The sequence below is a fragment of the Thamnophis sirtalis genome, unplaced genomic scaffold (genome assembly GCF_051295495.1).
Source record: "Thamnophis sirtalis isolate CommonGarterSnake01/CBP01778 unplaced genomic scaffold, rThaSir2_p1.2 scaffold_9, whole genome shotgun sequence".
Classification (NCBI taxonomy): Eukaryota; Metazoa; Chordata; class Lepidosauria; order Squamata; family Natricidae; genus Thamnophis; species Thamnophis sirtalis.
The window spans coordinates 42,112,690-42,135,630 of record NW_028261389.1 but is presented as its reverse complement, the minus strand read 5'-3'; the positions used below and the strand labels follow the sequence as shown (position 1 = coordinate 42,135,630).

General features: G+C 39.0%; 1 protein-coding gene across 3 annotated transcripts in view; it reads right to left on the bottom strand.

Moving 5' to 3' along the window:
• Positions 1 to 22,941, bottom strand: part of PPP1R12A (protein phosphatase 1 regulatory subunit 12A) — a 121,041-nt gene that overhangs the window by 46,498 nt on the left and 51,602 nt on the right. For 2 of the 3 annotated variants that reach the window (XM_087723398.1, XM_014065024.2), the window contains exons 3-9: positions 15,667 to 15,785; positions 13,764 to 13,923; positions 10,198 to 10,342; positions 7,326 to 7,400; positions 5,990 to 6,078; positions 5,673 to 5,830; positions 2,668 to 2,786 (exon numbers count right to left, since the gene is read on the bottom strand). In XM_087723398.1, the coding sequence (XP_087579524.1) occupies positions 2,668 to 2,786; positions 5,673 to 5,830; positions 5,990 to 6,078; positions 7,326 to 7,400; positions 10,198 to 10,342; positions 13,764 to 13,923; positions 15,667 to 15,785 (865 nt within the window). Of the gene's footprint in view, positions 1 to 2,667; positions 2,787 to 5,672; positions 5,831 to 5,989; positions 6,079 to 7,325; positions 7,401 to 10,197; positions 10,343 to 13,763; positions 13,924 to 14,706; positions 14,725 to 15,666; positions 15,786 to 22,941 lie in introns of those variants that run through there. The other variant, XM_087723399.1, reaches the window with a different exon arrangement.

Genomic DNA, 22,941 nt, shown 5'->3' with positions numbered 1-22,941 from the left:
GGGACTTGCCAAAGGCTCTAGAGACTTTCACCTCTCAGCCATTTGAACCATTACAGTCCATGTCTTTGAAATTGTAATCTTTAAAAACTTTATTCCTGGTGGCCATAACATCAGCCAGGTGTATTTCAGACCTTGCAGCCCTGTCAGTACGACATGATCTATGCATGTTCACCCTGACAGGGTTGTATTATGCCTGGACCCAGGCTACATACCAGTGGTGGGTTCTGGATCCCATTGCGACTGGTACGATTGCAATGGAGCCTGGCGTCCTCCCCATGTGTGCGGCACGCACGCGCATGCGTCTTACCTTCCAGTGATGCCTACGTGATGCTCCAGCTGCTTGGCAGAGCGTCGCACAGGCGCTATGCGCACCATGCACGTGTGCAGAAGGCTTTAAAGGCAGGTAAGGAGCACAGGTGGGTGGGTGGGCCCTCCAGAGCATCATACCAGAACAGTACCCAGTGCTCCATCCAGGCTCCAGTACGCCCATACCGGGGTGTCCCACCTGCAACCCACTACTGCTACATACCAAAAATCAACAGCAGGTTTCACAGGGCCCAAGAAGTGACATTGCCAGACTTTTGTCCAGCTCCTCAACATCAGCTGGAGCATAAATGGCACACCCTTGATGTACGCAGGGCTCTTAGAATTTATATCAGCTGCACTTGCACTGCCTCTCTTCGACGTTCTGAATGCCTCTTTGTCTCTTTCTGCCAGACATCTTTGGAGACCAAGGCCTGACCATCAAGCCTGGGGCGATTGATTAGAGCCTGCATTAAACTAACCTATAAACTTCAATCATTACAGGTTTCACAAAACATTACAGCCCACTCTACCAGGAGTGCGGCAACCACGGCGGCATGGTCTACTCAGGTGTCCATTGAGGAAGTTTGCCAGGTGGCCACATAGACATCTCCTATGGCTTTCACATACCACTACAAATTAGACAAGTATGCTTCAGCAGATGCAGCCTTTGATCGCAGATTGCTGAAACAAGTACATGTCCCTTAACAGACTTTTACCATCATTTCCCCTCCCTATTGGACAGCCCTTTTTTTTGTTATGTCCCAGTCTGGCTGCTGTCTCCATTGATATAGGAGAATGGGTGTTGGTCCTTACCTGATATGCTCATTCTCTCTGAAGTGGAGACAGCAGCCAGCCCCACCCTGGTTTTTGGTCTGAGTCTGACCGAGAGATTTTTGTACATAAGGAGAGAGTGCATTTCTTCTTTTTTCTCTCTCTCAATTTTCACATGAGTCTACAGTCTCGGTCTAGAACTGGGAGGAGCCACCATGATGACATCACAGATTGTAGACCAGTCCAATTGGTTACTGGACAGAGCAAACCCAGTCTGGCTGCTGTCTCCATTTCAGAGAGAATGAGCATATCAGGTAAGGACCAATGCCCAATCTACTGACAAATTGACAGTTTTAACTAAATGATAGAACTGTAGGCTGGGAAACTAAAAAAATATTCTAGAAAGAAATAGTAAACGTTTCTTAATTATTGCCAATGTAGCTACATAGCACAGTAAACACCAGTGTTCAGCTCAATTTGTAGGATTTAAGATTTCATGAAGGTTTTTTTCCCCCTAATAGTTGGTAAATAATTAAAATCCTTGTTCTTCAACATATAAGCAATAGAAAATCTACATATTTGTTTATGGCAAAAATATGTGAACATCCAGGATTATAAATTAGTTGAGTCATTTTCCTCAATATTATTTTCAGTATTATTACTTTTGACTCATTTAACTGGGTTTCTTTTACCTAGTTGTAGAACTTATGTGAAGAACAAACCATTTTTAGATCATTATTTTGAAAAAATATTGAAAATCCAAAAGGGTTCACAAACACGTTAGGCACCAAAATTTCCTGTGAACGTCTATGTGCACATTCTTTACATACAGCACATCTCAGGGGTGTCAAACTCAAGGCCCATGGGTTACATCTGGCCTGTGGGGTGATTAAATCTGACCTCCAGGGCTGGTCTGGACACATCAAAGGACTGCCGCATGGTGCCTCTGCCGGCCCAAATGGGCTGGGGGGGCATGTACATCTTCCCTCCCCCCATGGCCCATTTTCAGCCTCCCCAGTCTCCAGCAGCACTCTGCTGGCCAAAAATGGGCACTGCTGGAGGCCAGGGAGGTCTGATTATTCTGAAGACAATTATTTCTCAGTTGCTAAAGGAAGTGAAGAAGCACCAATACTAAGAATGGAGACTCTTCCATTCAACTATCTATTCCAGACACATGCTTTTCTACTTTGAAATAGAAAAGCAAGCAATCTGCTTCCTATCAGAAAGAAGCCAGGACCTAATGTATGTGTGGCCTATGAGTTATGGATTTCTTTACTTGACAGTGACAATTCAATAATACTTGGTATTTCTTTTCTCAATGGAAGTCAAGGCTTCCTAACAGGGAAGTGAGAAGTGTTGGCACTGCAACTCGCAGAATTCATAAGTAGAGGAGCTATGCTATCTGTGAATTCTGGCAGCTGCAGTTACCAACACACTTGTAGGGTGCCAAATAGGGCAAAGGTTTCTTTTATCATCAGACTGAAACAACTGTGAAAAAAATTATTACATTTTTGCTTTTAAAATAGATATTGTATGTAATTATATACAATTAAATGTTACTCCTAGTAAATGAATAAAAGCATATTGTACCTTTTTAAGAGGGGATGTAGGTGTCACTTGACCAGTAGGAACAGATGGTGTTGTTACAACAATCGAAGAAGCTTGCACATTGGTGGTACTTGAATTATTGGCTATAGATTTGTTCTTTTCTATTAAAAAAAAATCATTCACAGTTTATATAATATAAATATATTGTCTGTAGCTATCCCATTCTCTCAAAAGGCATTACTTTAAACCCCAAAACAAAGAGCTAATTTTGTTAAGAAATATTTCTAATTATTGTAACTACTTGCAAAATTATCACGAAATAGTACTTATGATGAATCCTCATAGTTCTAGCCACCCCTGCTATCACAAAATCGTAATCCAGTGCTTGGTGCCCATCTCACAATTATGATGTCGCAACAAGCCATGGTCACATGACCATCGTATCTGATGTTCTCTGCCAGCTTCTCACAAAAACAATAGCAGCCAACAGGAATTGCTGCCATTAAACAACATGGTCAGTGCTGTCATAAGTCACAGACTACTTATAGTGGCTACTTTAAAGCACAAAACAAGATTCCATCTTTCTTGCAAGTTGGGGAAGGGGAGCGGAAGAGTATAAGTTCCTTTAATTTCTTCTCATTTCTGTAAGATGCCCGGAGTCCTTCGGGATTGGGCGGCATAGAAATCAAATAAATTCAATTCAATTCAATTCAATAAGAGGAATACTTCTCACAGTGTATTCTCATAGCAGAAAACTATATTTTGCTATTAAAAACTGATCAAATTATTATATAATTCCTGGTACTAATTAACAGTAGGATGCAACAAGAAAATAGTGTTGTTTTAATTAATGTATTCAAATGCTAAGTTATCGATGTGTTGAGTAGTGGAGGGATGTTTACAATAAACATTTAATAATACAAATATGATAAAACATTTAAAACAAGATGAAACCAAAACTAAAAATAGTGCAAAAATCTAAAAACACAAGAATAGCTCTTAAATGGTTAGAAACATATTAGGGTAATGGTGATGAATAAGATTATTTCCTTCCAGTCAAAATTTAAAGAGGACACAGTTAATAAAGAAAATGATACAGAATTTCAGGACATTTTTAATATTTTGAACCTAACAGAATCTTAACGTACTATTTTAATGCTTCTTTTTAATAATCTCCAGATACTATCAAATATCAACAATAGAATTCATAGAGCTGCAAAAAAAATGACTGGGAATCAGTTTATGCTCCACAGATCATGGTTGTCAATCTCTGATGTAAGAGTCAGGCAAAGTGGAATGTGGCTCTCAATCCCAAATGCAACAGTTGAGAAGGCACTCTTTCATGTTTTATAATTCTTGGAAAAGGCACTCAGAAAAATAATTGACTACATGGGATATAATTGTATACAATATGTCAATATGTAACAGTAACTATATTTTAATAACTAAGCAAGTATTCAATAATTGAAGTACAAGCTAGTCTCAGTAAATGGATACTGAATCATTAAGGAGGGTGAAAACCAGACAATTAGGGAATTACCTTTTCATGCTCTGCACATTTAAAAAACTAATATTCCCAGTGCTTTTCATTAGAAAATGAAATACTAATGTATGGGGTTGAATCCTGTCTGTATACGTATTATGCAAAAGAGGTATTATAGTAGGCCTCTAATCCATCTAGAACCTTTTCCCAAGTACCAGTACTTATAGTAGACCTCTGAATCTACCTTATAATAAATAATCGGAAGAAAAATGGAAGTACAAATTTGGAACATAGAGATTCAGCCTCAGGGAAAAGTTAAGTTCTCTAGCATGCCAAATAAAGTATGATGAAAGTCCTGTTGATATTTTAAAATCTCCAAGTTTACATAAATTAATTCTTGTGTCACAGTCATATTTTCCTGGCACGAGATTGCATAGTAGGAACAAAGAAAACATAGTAATGAAAGTCATGTAACTCAAGAAATGCTGAAGTGATGAGTCTGGATATTTAAGTCATTCTTGGAAGACATATGTTGTACATTGCAGCAAGATTTTCAATATTACATTACTATAATTAAGTGAACTAAAAGTATATCCTTTTAATTTATTTTAAAATTAATTATATTGTGCTATATAGGAAAACCATAAAGCCTATAGGAAAAGAAGGAAATGAATTTTGTAGCAGTTTACAAGGCTGAAATTGTTCTGCTATAACAAAAGTTAATTTTCCAAAGCACAACCTTTCGAAGAGATGTCTCAAAGGCCAATTTATGCATTAGTTTTTAAATATAATTTTCTAGCTATAATTACTAGACTACTAGAAAAAACTTGCTAAGTATTCACGGCAAACAGCTTGTGTATTTTTTTTAAAAATAGCATATCCAGTAATTTGTGTATAAATTTGATATATTCTTCGTTATTAAGATTAAAAACAAGTAATCAAGTTATTAGTGTACAAAATAAAGACGTGACCAATGTAATTTGCATAAATAGAACACTGAAGCATACATTTAATTTTCTCACATCTGTTTGTTGAGACTTTCCACAAAATAATCTCAACATGCATCACCATTGCTCACTTACCTTTCAGACCCCACTTGGCCTTACGTGATGAAGATAGCAATTTTAAACAAACTAACTTTAGCAATGCTGCATGTTTTTCCGAAATCAATGCAACCCACTACCACAGAAGTCTCTTATGATAATGTAAGTGCATGCAATCCTTGATTTTTCAACTCTTGCTGCAAGACTTCTTACTCATTTTGTTTTCATGTAATATAGCACCTTGTTTCTGATCGTTACCTAATTACCTAATTACCTATTTGTGACGCTAATTGAGTTGTTCAAAAATTATGTATACGTTTAAAGAACATGTAAAACATGATAAGATAAAAATTGATCCAATGCAGTATGAGTGTTCCCTAAAAAACTTCAAATACTTAATACCTTCCATCATCAACTCATATTATTTTTAAGGCAGCAACAAACAAAAAAAGGAAGGAACAAAAGTTAAACAATAAATTAAAATGAGGTGAAAATAAATAAGAAGCCTTTTTCTACATTACCTGTTTCTGCTTCGGATTCTGAATCTTCTTCCTCATCTTCTTCACTAGAGCAACTGGATTCATCTTTTTTTCCTTCTTCCTCCTCATCACCCTTTTCTTGTTCTAAAGACTCAATGTTTGATGGATTCTTCTCTTGCTCAATGATCAAAGTATCTTTACTGGAATATTGATATTACAAATATTTATTTATTACTTTTAGGGGGAAAACTGAATATAAAAGTGGACTGTTTGTTCCACGCAAATTCTAGTCCAAACTTGTGTAATCTTAATCCTTCTTTGCCCCTCTCCCTATGGTTAGTTTCAGTTTAGCTACTTACTTTTTAAATGATTTTTGAGACTGATTATTGTCCATGTTGGCTGTTGTTTCAATTAAAGGTGATTTCTTCTCCTTCTTCTCACTATGAAGCTTTAAGAAAAGTTAAAATACTTAATTAGATTTTTAATTATTATATGTAAAGTTTACTAAGAAAGTTGCAGTATTAATAATTCAAAAAGTAAAATCCTTTAATCTTTCAAAACTAATTTTCAGAATAATAAGTAACCGTGACCTGGAGCAAACAAACTGTCCTAAAACCATGCCCATTTCTCATATCTGAAGATCATATAAAATTATTTTATTAGACACTGCTTTCAGAAAGGATCCGGAAGTATTGTAGGAGAAACTACTATGAGAGTGAAGTTTCTGTAGCAATAAGGATCGCTGGAACTTCAAAATAGTTCAGAACTGGCAGTTATTAGCAAATGGAGTCTTGGGAGTTAATACCAAACTCCCTGAGCAGAAATGGATTCCCATCAGATTATATATTGCTGTAGCTTAGTATGGAGAAGGCACTTTCCTATTCACGATGGTATATTATGACAACTTATAATATGGGGCCACAAGCTGTAGCTGGCAGCTAAATAAACTTTGGAAATAAGATGGACTACTGCATTTTTCAGAGTATAAGACGCACCTTTTTCCCTCAGAAAAGAGGCTGAAAATCTGGATGCGTCTTATACACTGAATACAGCATTTTTTGCCGCCCGAAACCCCGCCCCCTTCCCCAAAATGATCATGTATAGCTTTTAGAAGGCTTTTAGAGAGCTTGTGGGGGCTGGGGAGGACAGAAACAAGGAAGAAACAGCCCATTTTTGCGCGCCCCCCACCCCCAGGAGCACTCTACAAGCCTCCTAAGGGCCCATTTTCATGAAAAATTGGCTGTTTGGGGGAGGTTTGCAAAGTGCAAAAAAAAATTTTTTAAATTTTCCTCTTCAAAACCTTGCTGCATCTTATACTCCGGTGCGTCTTATACTCCAAAAATACGGTAATTCTACTATATTTAAACTTCTTCCCAACTAAAGGATGAAGCGGTGTTCCTCATTTGGGAACAAGGAATAAATATAAAACTTCCCACACAATAGGAGTAAATATGGCCTCAGAAAGAATAATACAGAAATCCAGATATATTTTTTAGTGGTGTGCTCAAATGCCAAAAACATTAGCAAGACTTAAGTTTAGTATATGCAAAACACTGGCTATTAAATATTCTATTTGAACAGCTCTTAATTTGAACTCAATATGAATGTGGATGTCCTTTTGTGTTAATTCTACATAGTTTAATAAGATGTTTCACATTGGTTTACATTTTGTTCTTGCACATTAAAAGAACTTACCATGTTTTGTTTCTTTTGAAGCTCTTCTAAATAACCTAAAATGTCTTCATCTGCTACATCAAATGCTGTTTGACCCTATAGAAGAGGGGGGGAAAACAGATTATGGTGCAATTAAAATAATAACCATAAAGAACAAGAATTTCTTGTTAGCAGGGAATCTTTTAAACCTGCTGGCTGCAGATACCAATGTATCCACAACTGCTTCTTAAAGTACCTGCCAAACTCCCTCCCATGATTTGAAAAAAAAAAAAGTGAAAAGTAGCAATGATGTTAACTGTAGCTCTGATTACTAAATCTTACAAAAGCTCTGAATACATTGTAAAGAAATTAAAATCAGAAGTGCAGCTTAAGGTTTGTTCTGAAACAATATCAGTTTTCCCCAAAGAAAAAATATATTGGCATAATCTGCGGATTCTCCTGGACTCGCGATTCCTGCTTGAGGAGCAGGTGGCAGTCATGGCCAGGGGAGTCTTTGAAAAACTTCAAGTTGTCCACCAATTTCACTCATTCCTGGACCAACATGTCCTTCACACCTATGCCTTAGTCATCCCCTATCTGGATTATTGTAATGTATTCTACATGGGGATGCCCTTGAAAAGTATCCAGAAGCTTGAGTTGATTCACAATGCCGTGGTCCAAACAGTTATGTGCAACCCTAGACTTGCACATGTGTCATGTCTTTTGAGGGAGCAACACTGGTTGCCAATCTGCTTCTAGGTACTTTTCAAGGTGCTGGTTATCACCTTTAAAACCCTACATAGCTTTTGGCCAGGCTATTTGAAAGACTGCCTCTCCCCTCAAATCAAAATTTAAGTATGGCCATAGACCAGCATAGGAAGAGTAAAATATAGAGTAATTTTAAAAGCTAAAAATTCTTTAAAAATGATATAAAAACCTAATCAATATATGGATAACTAAATCTATTAATTCCTGATACAAAACCTAATTGCGTCTCCCCTATTATATACATCCAGCCCATCAGAATGGGAAAGCAGGATATGTTCCATCGATTAGGGATATACATCTAGTGAATCCACAAAAAAGTGCCTTCTCAATGACAGCACCTTCTCTATGGAACATTGTTCACTGCGAGATGCAGTTGACCCCCATCTTCTTGCTCTTTGAATGGCCCTAAAAGCATGTCTTAGTCAGCAGCCCTAGGGATTACAAATGAAGATGGAGCTGATCAAGTGACTGGTTTGCTTGTGTTGTTGCTTCTAAGGGGGTCGAACAGAGATTTGTATGGGTTTTTATTATGTGCTGGATTTTTAAATGTTGCAAGCCTCCCAGAGTCACCTATGTGTGAGTTGGGCAGCTATATAAATTTGTTAAACAAAGAAACTCTGATGGTCTCACAGAGTTATTTCCTCACCCCATCAATATATTGTTGCTGTGTTCATTAGGTGACATTAATGAATGAGAAGAAATAAGAGAAAATACAGGGTCACGAACGCTTCTGAGCACAACCAAATTGGGTGCCGACCAAAAAATTTCACAAATTTTTTGCATCTGGTTGTGAATAAATACTCGGGTGGCAATCAAACACAGCCATGGTGATTATTCCTAGCATAGTAATTTCCTCTTCCGCACCATTTTTTAAAATGCGCATGCACAGGCAGTCTTGCTTCTGGTCACAACCAAATCAGGTTGCAACCAAAGTGGAACATATTACGGTCATGACAGGATGTTCCACTGTACAGTAAAACTAAATAGCTTATTTCAATGATAGCTAACCTTTTTGTTGTTGGGTACCAAAAATGCGAGGTCACGCATGCAATAGCATGCGTGCCTGCTGGCACCCATAACACAAAGTGCACCCCCACATGTGTATGTTGTACACACACACCCCCAAGCTCTAGCTCTCACATGCGGCGCACTATTCGCCTCCACGCTGAGCTTGGTATTTTCTCCAGGGGGCTGGGGGAGGCCATTTTTGTTGAACCTCCGGTTGGCCCGTTGGGCCTGTTTTTTACCCTCCCCAGGGCCCGGAGGCTTTCCTGAAACCCAGGGAGGGCAAAAACCATTCCCTCCAGAAGGCTGAAAATCAGCTGGCTGGTTGGAGATGATGGCTTTGCGTGCCAGCAGATATGGCTCCGCATGCCACCTGTGGCACGTGTGCCATTGGTTTGCCATCACGGGTCTATTTGATCCAGTAATAAATGAGAATAGGAAATATCTGGTAAGTAAAAAAAGGGTTGTTTTGAATACCTGACTAAAACACAGATTTTAATCACAGATGACCAAGGAATGAATAAAAAACATAATTTTCTTGTTTATGATGAAATATTAGTGAAAGATACAAGAATAAAAAACACTAAATTTAAGAAGACTATTATTTGGGAGCCTAACATCTTGTGAAGCAAGAACATACCAGAAAAGAATAGAAAGCAGTAAGAATGAGAGTATAAAATGAGTGCAGGAAGAAAACCTACCTAGGTATTTCTTACACTAAAATGAATGAAAGATGGATGTAAGAAAAAAGGATGTCAAAACTACATGGATCAAAATAAAATGAATATTATAGAATGATATTGAAGCATTGGAAGGTTTCATAAGAGGCAACATGAACAAGAATACTTGTTGGAATGATGAAATGAAAGGAAGTTGAATAGTAAAATAATGAGGTCAAAGGCTTCCTGAAAAAACAATTTATAAATAATTTTAGTTGGGACTATAGCAAAGTCACAAGTGAACACTTAAAGTGTGGTAAAGGAAATACCATAAAATATTTGCAAAAGTTTTAAGTTGCCTTAAAATCTTTTTAAAAAATAACACAGGTTCAGCTTATTGTAGTTCAGATATGTTAAGGACAGCATTAAAAATATCTTTGTTATAGTTAAAAGCTGTGAATTAAGTCAAATGGAAATCTTACCACTTTATTGACAGTTTCCATGTCACACAAGTTTTCAACTAGTATTCGACATGCTTCTTCTTTTCCCCAATGAGCAGCTGCATGAAGTGGTGTCCATCCATCATAATCTTTAATATTTACATCATACCCAGCTTGTATTAACAGCCTATTAAGTTAGAACAGGTGTGATTGAATTAAAAGATTTTAAGTGTTTCAAGAAACCTTACAAGGAGAACGTTTGCAGATCACTGTACATTCATATTCAGAATTGTGTCAAAAGCTGCCCTCAGTCACTTAGTGCCATTGTCATCACTATTGTTTTTAATATTACCATTAATAGTTTCATCACAATGATCATACCCTACATTCTTATTATTATGAATACAGATAGGCCTCATTTAGTGACAGCAAATGGGACTGGCAACTTCATTGCTAAGTGAAGTAGTTGTTAAGTGGAAAATCACATAACTGCAATTATGCTATCTTTTTCTCCACTCCTCCCCACAACTCCTGTAGTGCCAGGATAAACCAACTCAAACCTAACACAGCTAATCAGTTTGACACCTTTGGCTCTTGTGTGCTTCCTAACCACTCCCCCACTCTTTGGAATGCTCACTTGGGCACTGGTATAATTAGCAGCAATGGATTATTGTTTATATTTACATTTAGTGGAGAGGAAGAGATTAAAAGAGAGTGAACAGTCACATAATGGGAAATACACATTGAAAGCAATTCAGTGGCAGTCACAAACACACTCAGCAAACAGCTGATACTCTGTCTTCCTTTCCAATCTCTCCACTCTGCAAGAAAGGATGGGGGAAATGACTCAGGTACTGCCTACTAAAATCACTTGTATGCCCTTTCAAAGAGTGGAGAGATGGAGAGAAGAGAGGAAGGAATTATAAGAGAGTAAGTAGGCATTGTTTTCAATGCGTATTCCCCATTGTGAGCTTATTTATTCTCTTGCAGTCCCTTTCCAATTTTTCTGATCCGCATGGGAAGAAAAAGGTAAACAACTGGTAGACATGGGATAACATGTACTGACTAAAATGATGATCATGTGATTATGGTAAACACATAACTGAGGGGGTAGCTCCTGTGGTAACACAGTGATAATTAAATTATGATCACTATCACCATATCATTGTTATTCATTTATCATTAGTAATATTATCTTTATTATTATCATTATTGCCATCTTAATTATTGGACAATTTGGGACTCCATACCGTACAAGGCATTAAAAAAAAGAGAAGCAGATCCAGAAGAAGATGGAGAGACAACAACAAAGACATACTACATCAATTAATAATGATTGAGGCCGCTACAAGAGCAAGAGCCAGAACTGTCTATCTCCCTCGACAACCAAAACAGAAAAAGAGAAACTAAAGAAGACTGTCTTCACTATCTGCTGGTTTTTTAATTGCTTACGATTCTCTGCTTACAACTACATTTGCATATAAATAATAGTTGCAGAAACAAGAAATTGCAGCATTTCTAATTGCTTGCCTATTTTTTATATATGCCAAAAGTGGAAACTGGAATGTAAAAGGTCTCATAAAGATTTGTGCCACAAATAATAATTTGAGAGGAAATGGAAGAATAGGTATGACCTGAATATTGTCTTGCCTTTCCTGGGTCCACACTTTTAAGCTTTTGTGAAGCATTAATAGTGTGTCTGAACACACTCTCTCTCTCTCTCTCCCTCCCTCCCTCTCTCTCTCTCTCTCTCTCTCTCTCCCACCCACCGGCCCCCACTCTTTGGCCTCTGCCTCTCAGCAATTTACCTCCTTGCAGCAAACGGAGAAAATGCGGCTTACAGAGGTGGCAGAAGAGGCCAAGTGCTATTGTATCTTCTTTTAAATAGCAGAGAATAATGTATACTTCCAGAAACCCACATTAATTTTAACAGCATCTGTACAAGTATAGTCTGAAATGTAACACCACAAACAATGTACCGTATTTTTTGGAGTATAAGACGCACCAAGGTTTTGAAGAGGCAAATTAAAAAAAAAAAAGGTAGATAGAGGGATAGAGAGGGAGAGAAAGAGAAATACAGTAGGTAGGGAGAAAGAGAGTAGTAAGTAGGTACATAAAGGGATAGAGACAGAGAGAGAAAGGGTAGGTAGGTAGGTAGGTAGGTAGGTAGGTAGGTAGGTAGAGGGATAGAGAGAGAAATAGAAAGAGATAGGGAGAGAGAAATACAGTGGATAGATAGGGAGGGAGGGAGGGAGGGAGACAGTAGATAGGTTGGTAGGTAGAGGGATAGAGAGAGAGAGAAATAGAGATAAAAAATACAGTATGTAGTGAGAGAGAGTGAGAGTAATTAGGTAGATAGCCAGGATAGAGAAAGATAAATAGAGAGACAGAGAGAGAGAAATAAGGTAGGTAGACAGGTAGGTAGAGGGAGAGGAAGTGTAGGTAGGCAGGTAGAGGGAGGGAGGGAAATACAGTAGATAGGTAGAGAGAGAGTGTAGTTAGGTAGGTAGGTAGATAAAGGGGGAGAGAGAGAGAGAGAAAGAGAGAGAGAAATACAGGAGGGAGGGAGGGAAGGAGAGAGAGAGAGAGTGTAGGTAGGTAGTTAGAAGGATAGAGAGAGATAAAGAGATAGAAAGAGAAATACAGTACATAGGTAGGTGTTTCTGCTGGCACAGCCCTTGATCAATGTAATTCTCATCAATCAGTTAAAGAGCTTTCCAAAAGGGGAAAAAAAGCTTTTGCACTCTGCAAACCTCCCAAAAATGGCCCGTTTTTCACAAAAACAGGCCCTTTTTTTCCACACAAAAAAAGTGGCATGAATAGCCTTGGAGAGGGGCTTGGAGAGTGCTCCTAGGGGCAAAAATGAGCAAAAATGGCCCATTTTTAATGAAAATAGGCCCATTTTTTGCGAAAACGGGCCCATTTTTTGTCAAAAAAATTACGTGTATAGCCTTATGGAGACTTATAGAGTGCTGCTGGGGGCTGAGAGGGCAAAAACAGCCCGTTTTTGCTCATTTCTGCCCTCCCCAGCCCCCACGAGCTCTCTGAAAGCCTCCACATGGGTATGCACAGCCATTTTGGTGAAGGGGCGGGGTTTCAGGAGGCAAAAATGCTGTATTCGGTGTATAAGACACACCCAGATTTTCAGCCTCTTTTTTGAGGAAAAAAGGTGTGTCTTATACTCTGAAAAATATGGTATATCTTCTGTACTGATTGCTGTTTGAAGCAAACAGGCAAATTGCTGGGAGGTAGAGGCAGATTTTTTTTCTCTTGTTTTCTTCCCCAAAAGCTAGGTGCGTCTTATACTTTGGAACGTCTTATATTCTGAAAAATACAGTATATATAAAGTGTATATACACCCAGTGTTCTTAATTGTTAGTGCAATATCTTGAAAGTTGGTATAAGGTATCAGTAGAGTTCAGATATTCTATTAACAAACACACATGTCACACACACACACACACCTTGACTTGATATGTGGTTAATATTTCAGCATTAACTGATTATTTATGATGATTAAGAAGGCATTTGAAACCATATATGTAAATTTAAGCATTCATAGCAAATTTTAAATGTGAAATCTGAATCCATTCAGAAGCTCAACTTACTTTAAGACTTCCGCATACCCTTTAGCAGCAGCTACATGAAGAGCTGTACCACCAGATTTTGCATGCCGAACATCATTTATATGACCACTATTAAGCCACTGTCTAGCATCCCTAAGCATTATACGCTCTTCTTCTTTCCGAGCTGCCTCTATATCAACCCCTAAAAAAACAGAAATATATTCATTTTAAAACCCATACATTTATTATTTAAACTGCATGAAATTCATCAACCTCTAAAAAAGACATTGGACAATTCCCCTCCAGTTCTATCTATTATGTAGAAGTGATTATCCTCAACATTTTGGTTACAGTTTGAGGCAGAAGACAAAACTTACATGTCACGTACTGGCACAAATATCATTCTCTAAAAAGTCAGGTATAATATAGATAATTACATTTTTAAAATGCAATATAGGATCTTGTTCAACAAGCTGGACTGGGTCAAGATAATTACAAGATGAGGCAGAATTACTGACTGGAGATACAAGCTGAGGTCAATTTTCTAACACATAGTCCAGACAAATATGCATTTAATGCAGGTTACAAGACTTGTACAGTTTAAGATCCAGAGTAAGATTTGCAAGTCAGTAGTTTCCATGTTAGTTATTAGTTTCTTATAGATCTGTTTTCCAAGATCTTAATTTGGAAAATTAAGGAAACTTGGAAACTTTTCCTTTCATGGACTCTATGGCAACCACCATGAGCTTATTATTTCTGAAGCTAAAAATTTAAAAACTAGTAACAGTAGCCTATGCCTCCCATGTCACCCATTCATGCATTTTCTTTCTAAACTTCTTTTTATTAAACATTGAACATTACTGAAGATCTATATAAAGCATTGAATTAGCTTTTTGAGCTTGCATCAGTACATCCGTCTAATTATCATGTTTACAGGTAAAATACAAATGTGTAATAAATATCACATTTAAAATTACCTAATTACCTCATAAAGATTAAAAAGCCAGAACCGTACAGCAGTCAATCTTAGGATATAAAGGAAGAATAGCTAGAAAAATGCACATAAATGGGTATTGCAGCTTCAAAAATAAATCAAACCATTTATTTAAGTCTCAGAGCTAAATAAAAACTATTAAAATAAAATACTTTTTCCAATAGTCCACATATGGCAATATTGTACGTTAATTTGGTAGTCAGATTAATCTTTCTTACTAATGGACTAAAATAAGAAACCAATTCAGATTGTATCCAATGTTACGTTATAATTTTAATTGGCAGGATGTTAAAACATCACTTTAATATGTCAAAATGCAATAGACAATTCAGTGACATTACATTTTACCTCAAATCAAAACATTGTTGTCTCATATATTAAATCACAAAAGACTATAATATTCTCCACTATTTCAAGCACCATTATTCTAGTTATATATAAGATGTATTTAAACAAGCAAAAATAAGCAAGGTTCTAAAATCCCACCTACTCATAAAAACAGCATTGTGTGAAACTGGCATGTTTTAATAGCTCAATCTAAAGTTCAAAGATTTCTCAAATTCACATGTTTTATTAAATTACTTTAAATTAAATTATGCTTATAATATATTTGTTATGTCTTCAAAACAGTTGTTTTGGTTTCCCACTTATATTTGGAGGGACATTATGGAAATGTGATATTGGGAATGCTCTACATCAAATGCTGCTAGCAAACATGCTACGCTACCTTCAGAATGGAAGTGGTTCTTTTGCTATGATTTAGATTAGAAGCACACAGCTAAAGCCCCAGCATTATAGTTCTTCTTTCAGTCCTGGTACAAAATGAATGAATGCTGTTATATTGACTTTTTTAGTGTTCTATAGTTAATTTTCTTGTATCATTAATTTTCTTTACAATATGGAATTTCCTAACCATTACACATAGTTATTGCACTAAATCTTTATGTTTACCTTGTCGATTCACTTCATTTTGAAGCAATTCTTCCATTGCTTCTTCCTCAGCAATATCTAATGGAGTATTTCCTTCACTATTTACAGCTCCTACATATGCTCCTTGACTAATCAGGTATCTGTTAATGGAAAGAAGAAAAAATACAAATATGCTGAATAGTTTTAATTAAGTATATATTTCTTTTTATAAAATAATAAAAGCATAATCTGTGCATATGGGGAAAAGCTTTTAATAAGATTATCTCAATGTGGTTGAGTCCCTTAATTTAAATTCTCTATTTTTACAATTCTTCTATATTCTGCAGATTCTGATCCTTAAAGTGGTGACAGTAAACAGCACACTTGATGTTTCCCATGCACTATGCATTGCCTGATATTTTTTAAAGTATTGTTATACTTAAAAATAAACACAATGAAAGCTGGCATAATGCAAACCGGAAAGCCTGAAATATGGCTTTCTTTTTCAAAATGTTTTATAAACTCTAAAAGAATTCTTAGAAAGTTATATGGTACAAGTGTGTATATTTCCCTAGAAAAGGTAAAACGATTTTCTGAACTACTAAAAGCCATATTACAGGGAGCAACTTCACTCATTTACTAGATTTATTTAAAGAGGCTTTGAGTTATGATTTTACTTGCCAGGGCACAGCACTCATTTTGTGAGAATGACCTTTCTATGTTAGATGTCTATGGTTTCTGTTCAGATCATATACATTTTTGCCTATATGAATTAAACATTCTTAATATGCTTACCAACCCAAAAAGCTTGAAGACCCCTGTTGTAATCATTCCATTAATATTAATCAGAAGAAAAACATAATCTTATTTTGTTACAATTTGCACATCTTAAAATGTATGAACTAAAAAAATCTTACAAGTCATTGTTTTATCCCTTCTTCTTAGTCGAAAATGCAGATGGCCATTTATCTCCATTAGAAAACGAAGGAAGAGGAGTTTATCACTGTTTTAAAAAAATATTCCACTGTTCTTACGGCCAATTCATTCTAGCCTATAAATTAAAATTGCACCTGACAGTCTTTTAGAGAATTGTAGACCATGGTCTTAACTCCCATTAATCTTCTCCTATTATCTAAGAATGTAAAAATAATTTTTAAAAAAGAATTACTGCAGAAAGCTTTGTTTCCAGGTCTCTATCTATTCACCCATACACATGTATCCATTTATTTACAAAATTTATACAGCCATTCAGCAAAGCAATTAAAACAAGTCTTTAAAATAATTAAACATAAATATAAATAAGACCATGGGACAATGCATGAAAATCTATAACACAACCACTTTGCATGCTCCCTGTTCCAAGAGATTGCCAAACCTGCTGAAAAAGATAGATTTCTAGAAGTTCCAAAGACTAGATGCTACAGCAGAAAAGGCTCATCTTCTAGATCCCATCAGAGTGCACACCTTTTTGAATGTTGACATACATATTTCTTGGTAATTTAGTATTTTGTCCACTGGTACTTTCCTGGGACTTCAATCTACCTTGTCCATACTTGATATTATCCAACTGACTAGATGCTTATAAGCTTCATTCTGATGGCTCTTGATAGTTTGGCCATTTGGCATTTCAATTCCATTACTGTTGGTGATCTTATCTGGATTTATTGCTACTACAGGTAATCCTCAACTTACAACGATTTGTTTAATGACCATTCAAAGTTATAACAACATTGAAAAAAGTGACTTATCACCATTTTTCACATTTACAATGATTGCAACATCCCATACTCACATGATCAAATTCAGTGATTCATTTAACAACTGTCTTGCTTAGCAATGGAAATTTGGGGCTCAATTTTGATAGTAAAGTCATATCTCCAAGTCCCACCTTAAACAAGCATTTAAGGATACCTCGGACATTGGAATTAAAAAAGTTCAAAGGCTTTATGATTGCTCTAACAGTATTGCCACATAAAATTTTACACATAGACACACCACATTACCTAAAGCTAAAATAATAAACAAATACTTTAATATTTCTCTCTCATTGAATATATATCTGTAGTCCTCATGACTAACTACCAAGAATTGGAGGTCATTTCAAGTCCCCCCCCCCATTTTACCTGTTTCCAAATGAGTTGGCAAGTTTTATTTTTAAAACTTTCAAGAATAATGGAACATACATATTACAGCAAACCTTCCCTCATGAAATGTATGTATATGATTGCTAATATATTGTGCTACCTCTTCCCAGAAAAAAACAAAGGCCTCTCTTCTGTTGCTTTCTCACAAAGAAAAGAGTTCCCAAAAGTTGGGAAACAAATACTGGCTAGAAAATTTTGGGGAAAAATGAAAAAGGCTGAAATTTGTCTTGAACTCTGGATTAGTCTGAAAGGTCAACACATTCCAAACTCATTTAAGAATCTATGTGAATTTGCACAGGTGTGGAGAACATGTAGTATCAGAGAACTCAAAGTCACAGGCTGTATGTGACCTCAAGTTATTTTCTAGAGCTCATGACTATACTTGGACAAAAAATAAGGGGGGGGGATCAGTCTCTTGGCCAGTAACTATTAGCTCATAGAAGTCAGGATTTCTCCCTCATCATTTTCATGGATATAACAAATGAGGTGAAGGCAAACTAGATGGCTGGACTAAGGGAAGGATGGAGGGGAAAATAAAGTGCCAGCTCATTGGTAGCAGAAAATAAAAACTGCCTCATGTGTATGTATACTCTACAGAAAAATACTTTTGCAGTCAGCCAATATCAGTTGAGCTCATCTTAGAAATAGTTCCACACCTAGGTATAAAGATGGCTATCTCTCTAAATCCACAGCTAGCTATAAAGATAGATATATCTCACAATGTGAGGCTAAGGTTACAGCTGCACCCTTCTTCTCTGTCCAGGCATTAGTGATGCCATTCCTTCTCAGGATGACAAACTGACAATCATCCCTTTGCACAGGGAAAATGTATATTTGGAAAATAAGTGAAATTCTGCTGCTGATGAACTATTGCAGATGCTGAGTCTAAAATCAATTAATTGATCAGTGTTATGAGGCATTTTATGAGTGAATTTTAGAAGTTATGTTTCTACACAAAAGAAATGTTGAGCCATACAAGAAGAATTGCAATTAATATTAATGTATTAACATTACTACGACAGCTGCAAGCAATTAAGTTTCAGGTTAGCAAATAACTTTAAGAAATACAGCACATATCTATTGGTTTCTATGTAATGGCAGTTCCTGTACACAAAAACCATACAGAACTGTTTTGATTTGACAACTAAAATAAGGCTGTTATAATCCTAAGGGCGGAATATGAATTTTTCATCAACCCAGGAGTCTATGGGAAGGAAAGTTTTTCATTTTACATTAACAACTTAATTTTTAATTATGACCTATATTTCATTTAGTATCACCATGAGGTCAGTGTGTGTGTGTGTGTGTGTGTGTGTGTGTAAATTTTAAAATTAATGTACATTTAATTTTTGATATGATAAAGGTAGGAGACATGAATTAGCAAATATTTCAAAAGTATTAGTTTCCCAATGTGTACTGGATTCCAGAGAATTGTGCCTTGAGGAATTCTATTCCTAAAATACCTTCATCATAATGGTTCATCAAAACATGATAAGATACAATTATATATAATTATAAATATGATTAGAATTATTTTGTTATATCACTATTATTGCTATCAGTATATGTTATCTTTTTTTCTGTTGTAAAATGGTATGCTCGGGCAATACACTGTATTCAAAATACTTAAAATATAAATTTAAAAAACTTGACGGGAAAAAAAGCATGGTAAGATACAAAAGACAATTTCAGGAAACCAGGCATTGTTGGATTTGACAAAAATTATATTATCTGGGTTTGTTCCATAGGAAATAACCTCTCAAGTATGACTTTTTCAATTGCCCCATTTGTATCAAAAATCTCTATGCAATTTTATTACAATATTCTATACTCTAGGATGCCTTAGGGAAAAATCACTGTTATTATAGGAAGACAAGGTTATCAATGCATCTGACCATCAAAAGGCAAGGTAAAGTTTGCTAATCATCAAAGTCACTTCCTGAACTGGCAATACCCATGATATCTATAAAACTACAAATCATGGCCTTTGGTAGTACTGCATTTCTGGTCCAGATAAATTACTGAAGTTTTTGCAGGTTTGAAACTTATAAAGAATCCTAAGCTTCTCATTTAGGGAAGAAAAATGTGCCTTGGTGGCGCAGTGGTTAGAGTGCAGTACTGCAGGTTACTTTTGCTGACTGCCAGCGGCCTGCAATTTGGCAGTTCAAATCCCACCAGGCTCAAGGTTGACTCAGATGTGCGAAGGAAGATGGCTGCCTGAGCTCACCGCTCAGGTTGGAAGACAGAGAAAATACCCAGTCTGTGCTTTTACCGACCGCTGGACCTCTCAAACGGAAGGCTTTGGGAGAGAGGAATCCAGAGAGGAATCCAGAGCGTCCGGAGGGCTGCCTGCTGGAAAGACATTCTTGGGCGTCCTGGGACGAGCCTCGGCGGTGTTGAACAACGTGGGACAGCCTTCGGGCGCCGTTCCCCCCCCCCGGTGGATGGTGGCTTTTCAGCTGACAGGCAGCGTTTCTTGCTGGCGTGGACCGAGAGAGGCAGAGAGAGGCAGCCGATAGGCAACGTTTCTAGCTGGCGTGGAGCGAGGAAGGCAGAGACAGTCTTGGACGAGCCTCGGCGGTGTTGGACAGCGTGGGACGGCCTTCGGGCGGCGTTTCCCCCCCCCCCCCGCGGATGGTGGTTTCTCAGTCAACAGGCAGCGTTTCTATCGGGGAGAGCGGCGTTTTCATCTGGAGGGAGGCTGAAGGAGCCTGCTCCAGTGGCCTGATAATTTCTGGCGAGCGACTGCTGGGCACCCCCCCCGCCCTCCTCTGCTGCCCCCCCCGCTGCCCCCCCCTCGCCACATGAACAATAGACAGTAACGGCGCCTTCTTAACGAGGCCAATCTACAATCTTGGCCTGAGGGAGCTTTGGCCCTCTTTAATTGCTGGCTAAGAGAGCCTCGCCCTCCCCCTCCTGCTGCTGGGTGACGTTTCTTTCTTTTCGGCTTTGGCATTTCAGCTGCTCCTTGTGAGGGATTGAGATTCACGCCGGGCTAGCCATCGCCCCATGGAGAAGGTGGTCAGCCAGGAACAGTACTGGGAGAGAATGGGAGGCTGTTCACATCTACTGCCATTCCAGCTCGGCTGGGCACCCCCTCCTCCCGCTCCCTTCGGCTTGGCCCCTCCTTTCGGTGAATTCTCCCCCCCACCTGGTTGCTGCTGCTGCAGGGCCTTCTACAGGGCCTTCTGCTGTTCGACATCTGACTCTTTTTTGAGCGCGGCTTCTGGACTGCATTTCCATCTGGCACGGCCACTGCTACCTGATACTACCCTGGACTTCTGGCCTCAGAGAGCGCCACCATTAGATGAGCGGGGGTACTGCAGTATGCGAGAAAGCCCCCTGCTTCCTTCAACTACTCTGGACTTTCTGGATTTTCCCAGAATCTGTCTGTTGCAGAGCCATCTGCTGAGAACTATTTGGCTCTCCCTGAACTCGCACTTTAACAATTTTGCGCTACTTTTATTCTTCTTATTTCCTTCTTTTTTTTCTCCCTTTTTCTTCTATCTTTAGTATGTTGAGTATATGGGATTGTATGTAAGTGTGTGAGTGACCCACTTTTATTGTTATTACTGTTGCATTTGTGTATTTTAATAATTACGTGGGGACTGGTTGTGTGAGTGTCTGAGTATGCTTGGCTCGGAGGACCTGCTAGGGAAGGCGGGGGGTACCGGGGTGATTGGGGGGACTACGGCCACGGGAGTGGGTCGGAGCATTGCGGTCGTGACAGGGAGAGGCAGATACGGCGGGGACCTTAGGGCTAGCCATTACCGGGGAAGGAGGGTTCGCTACATTACAGAGATCCCTCCTTCCGGCCCTTTGAGTCCCACTCCAAGACCAGATGGCGCGAGTAGCCAGGACCCTGGTCTCAGGCTGCTGTTGCTAAATGCCAGGTCTGTTATTCACAAGGCTCCCCTCGTCCGGGACTTAATTGTTGACGAGAGGGCAGACCTGGCATGTATTACTGAAACCTGGCTGGGCACAGAAGGAGGAGTCCCCCTTGTAGAGATGTGCCCAGAGGGATTTCAGGTGCTTCATCAGCCGAGAGCCCAGGGAAGGGGTGGCGGTGTGGCTATTGTAATCCGGGAGTCTCTGTTACCTCGTAGGGTCCCTGCTCCGGAGCTTGTCGGGTGTGAGTCCCTGCTGATAAAGTTGGACCTCAAGGGTCAAGTGGGTTTGCTGCTAACGTACCTGCCTCCCAACTGCGTTGCAGCATCCCTCCCCTCGCTCCTCGAGTCAGTAGCCGAGCTGGCAGTTGAGTTCCCCAGGCTTATAGTTCTGGGGGACTTCAATTTGCCATCGCTCGGTGAACGCTCTGATGGGGCGCAGGAGTTCATGGCTTCCATGACAGCCATGGGCTTGACCCAGGTAATTCGGGGCCCAACCCATGCAGCGGGTCACATGCTCGACCTCGTATTCCTCTCGGAGCAGTGGATGTGTGATCTTGGTCTGAGGGGTAATGAGATCATACCCCTGTCGTGGTCAGACCACTGCCTACTGAGGCTTGACTTCCGGAGGCCAAACCCCCACCGTAGGGAGGAGGAACCGACCAGGTGGTTCCGCCCCAGGCGACTTATGGACCCATTGAGGTTCCAGACGGAGCTTGGGGTCATTCCTGATACTCTCGCCCACAGTTCGGCGGAGACTCTGGTTGCCGCCTGGCACTCGGCGGCGTCGGAGTCTCTTGATCGGATTGCGCCACTACGGCCCCTCCGGGTCAGTGGATCCCGGAGGCCCCCTTGGTTTACCGAGGAGCTCCGGGAGAAGAAACGCCGGAGGAGATGCCTAGAGCACCAGTGGAGGTCCGATAAGTCCGAGGCGAACCGAGCACTTCTAACCACCTGCACCAAGGACTACGTTCGAGCATTGAGAACTGCCAAAAGATCATACATTTCTGCCTTGGTTGCGTCCGCCGAGTCACGCCCAGCCGCCCTGTTTAGGATAACCCGCTCCCTCCTTAACAGGAGGGATGCGGGAGACCCCTTGCAGGGTAGGGCTGAGGACTATGCTCAATTCTTGGCGGACAAAATAGCTCGGTTTCGGTCGGACTTGGACTCCACCGCAGTAGATCCAGCCGAGACACAGGAGGACCGCTTGGCAAATCATCTCTGGGTTGAGTTCCAGGATGTTGCCTCTGGGGATGTGGACAAGGCCATTCGAGCTGTAAGTGCCT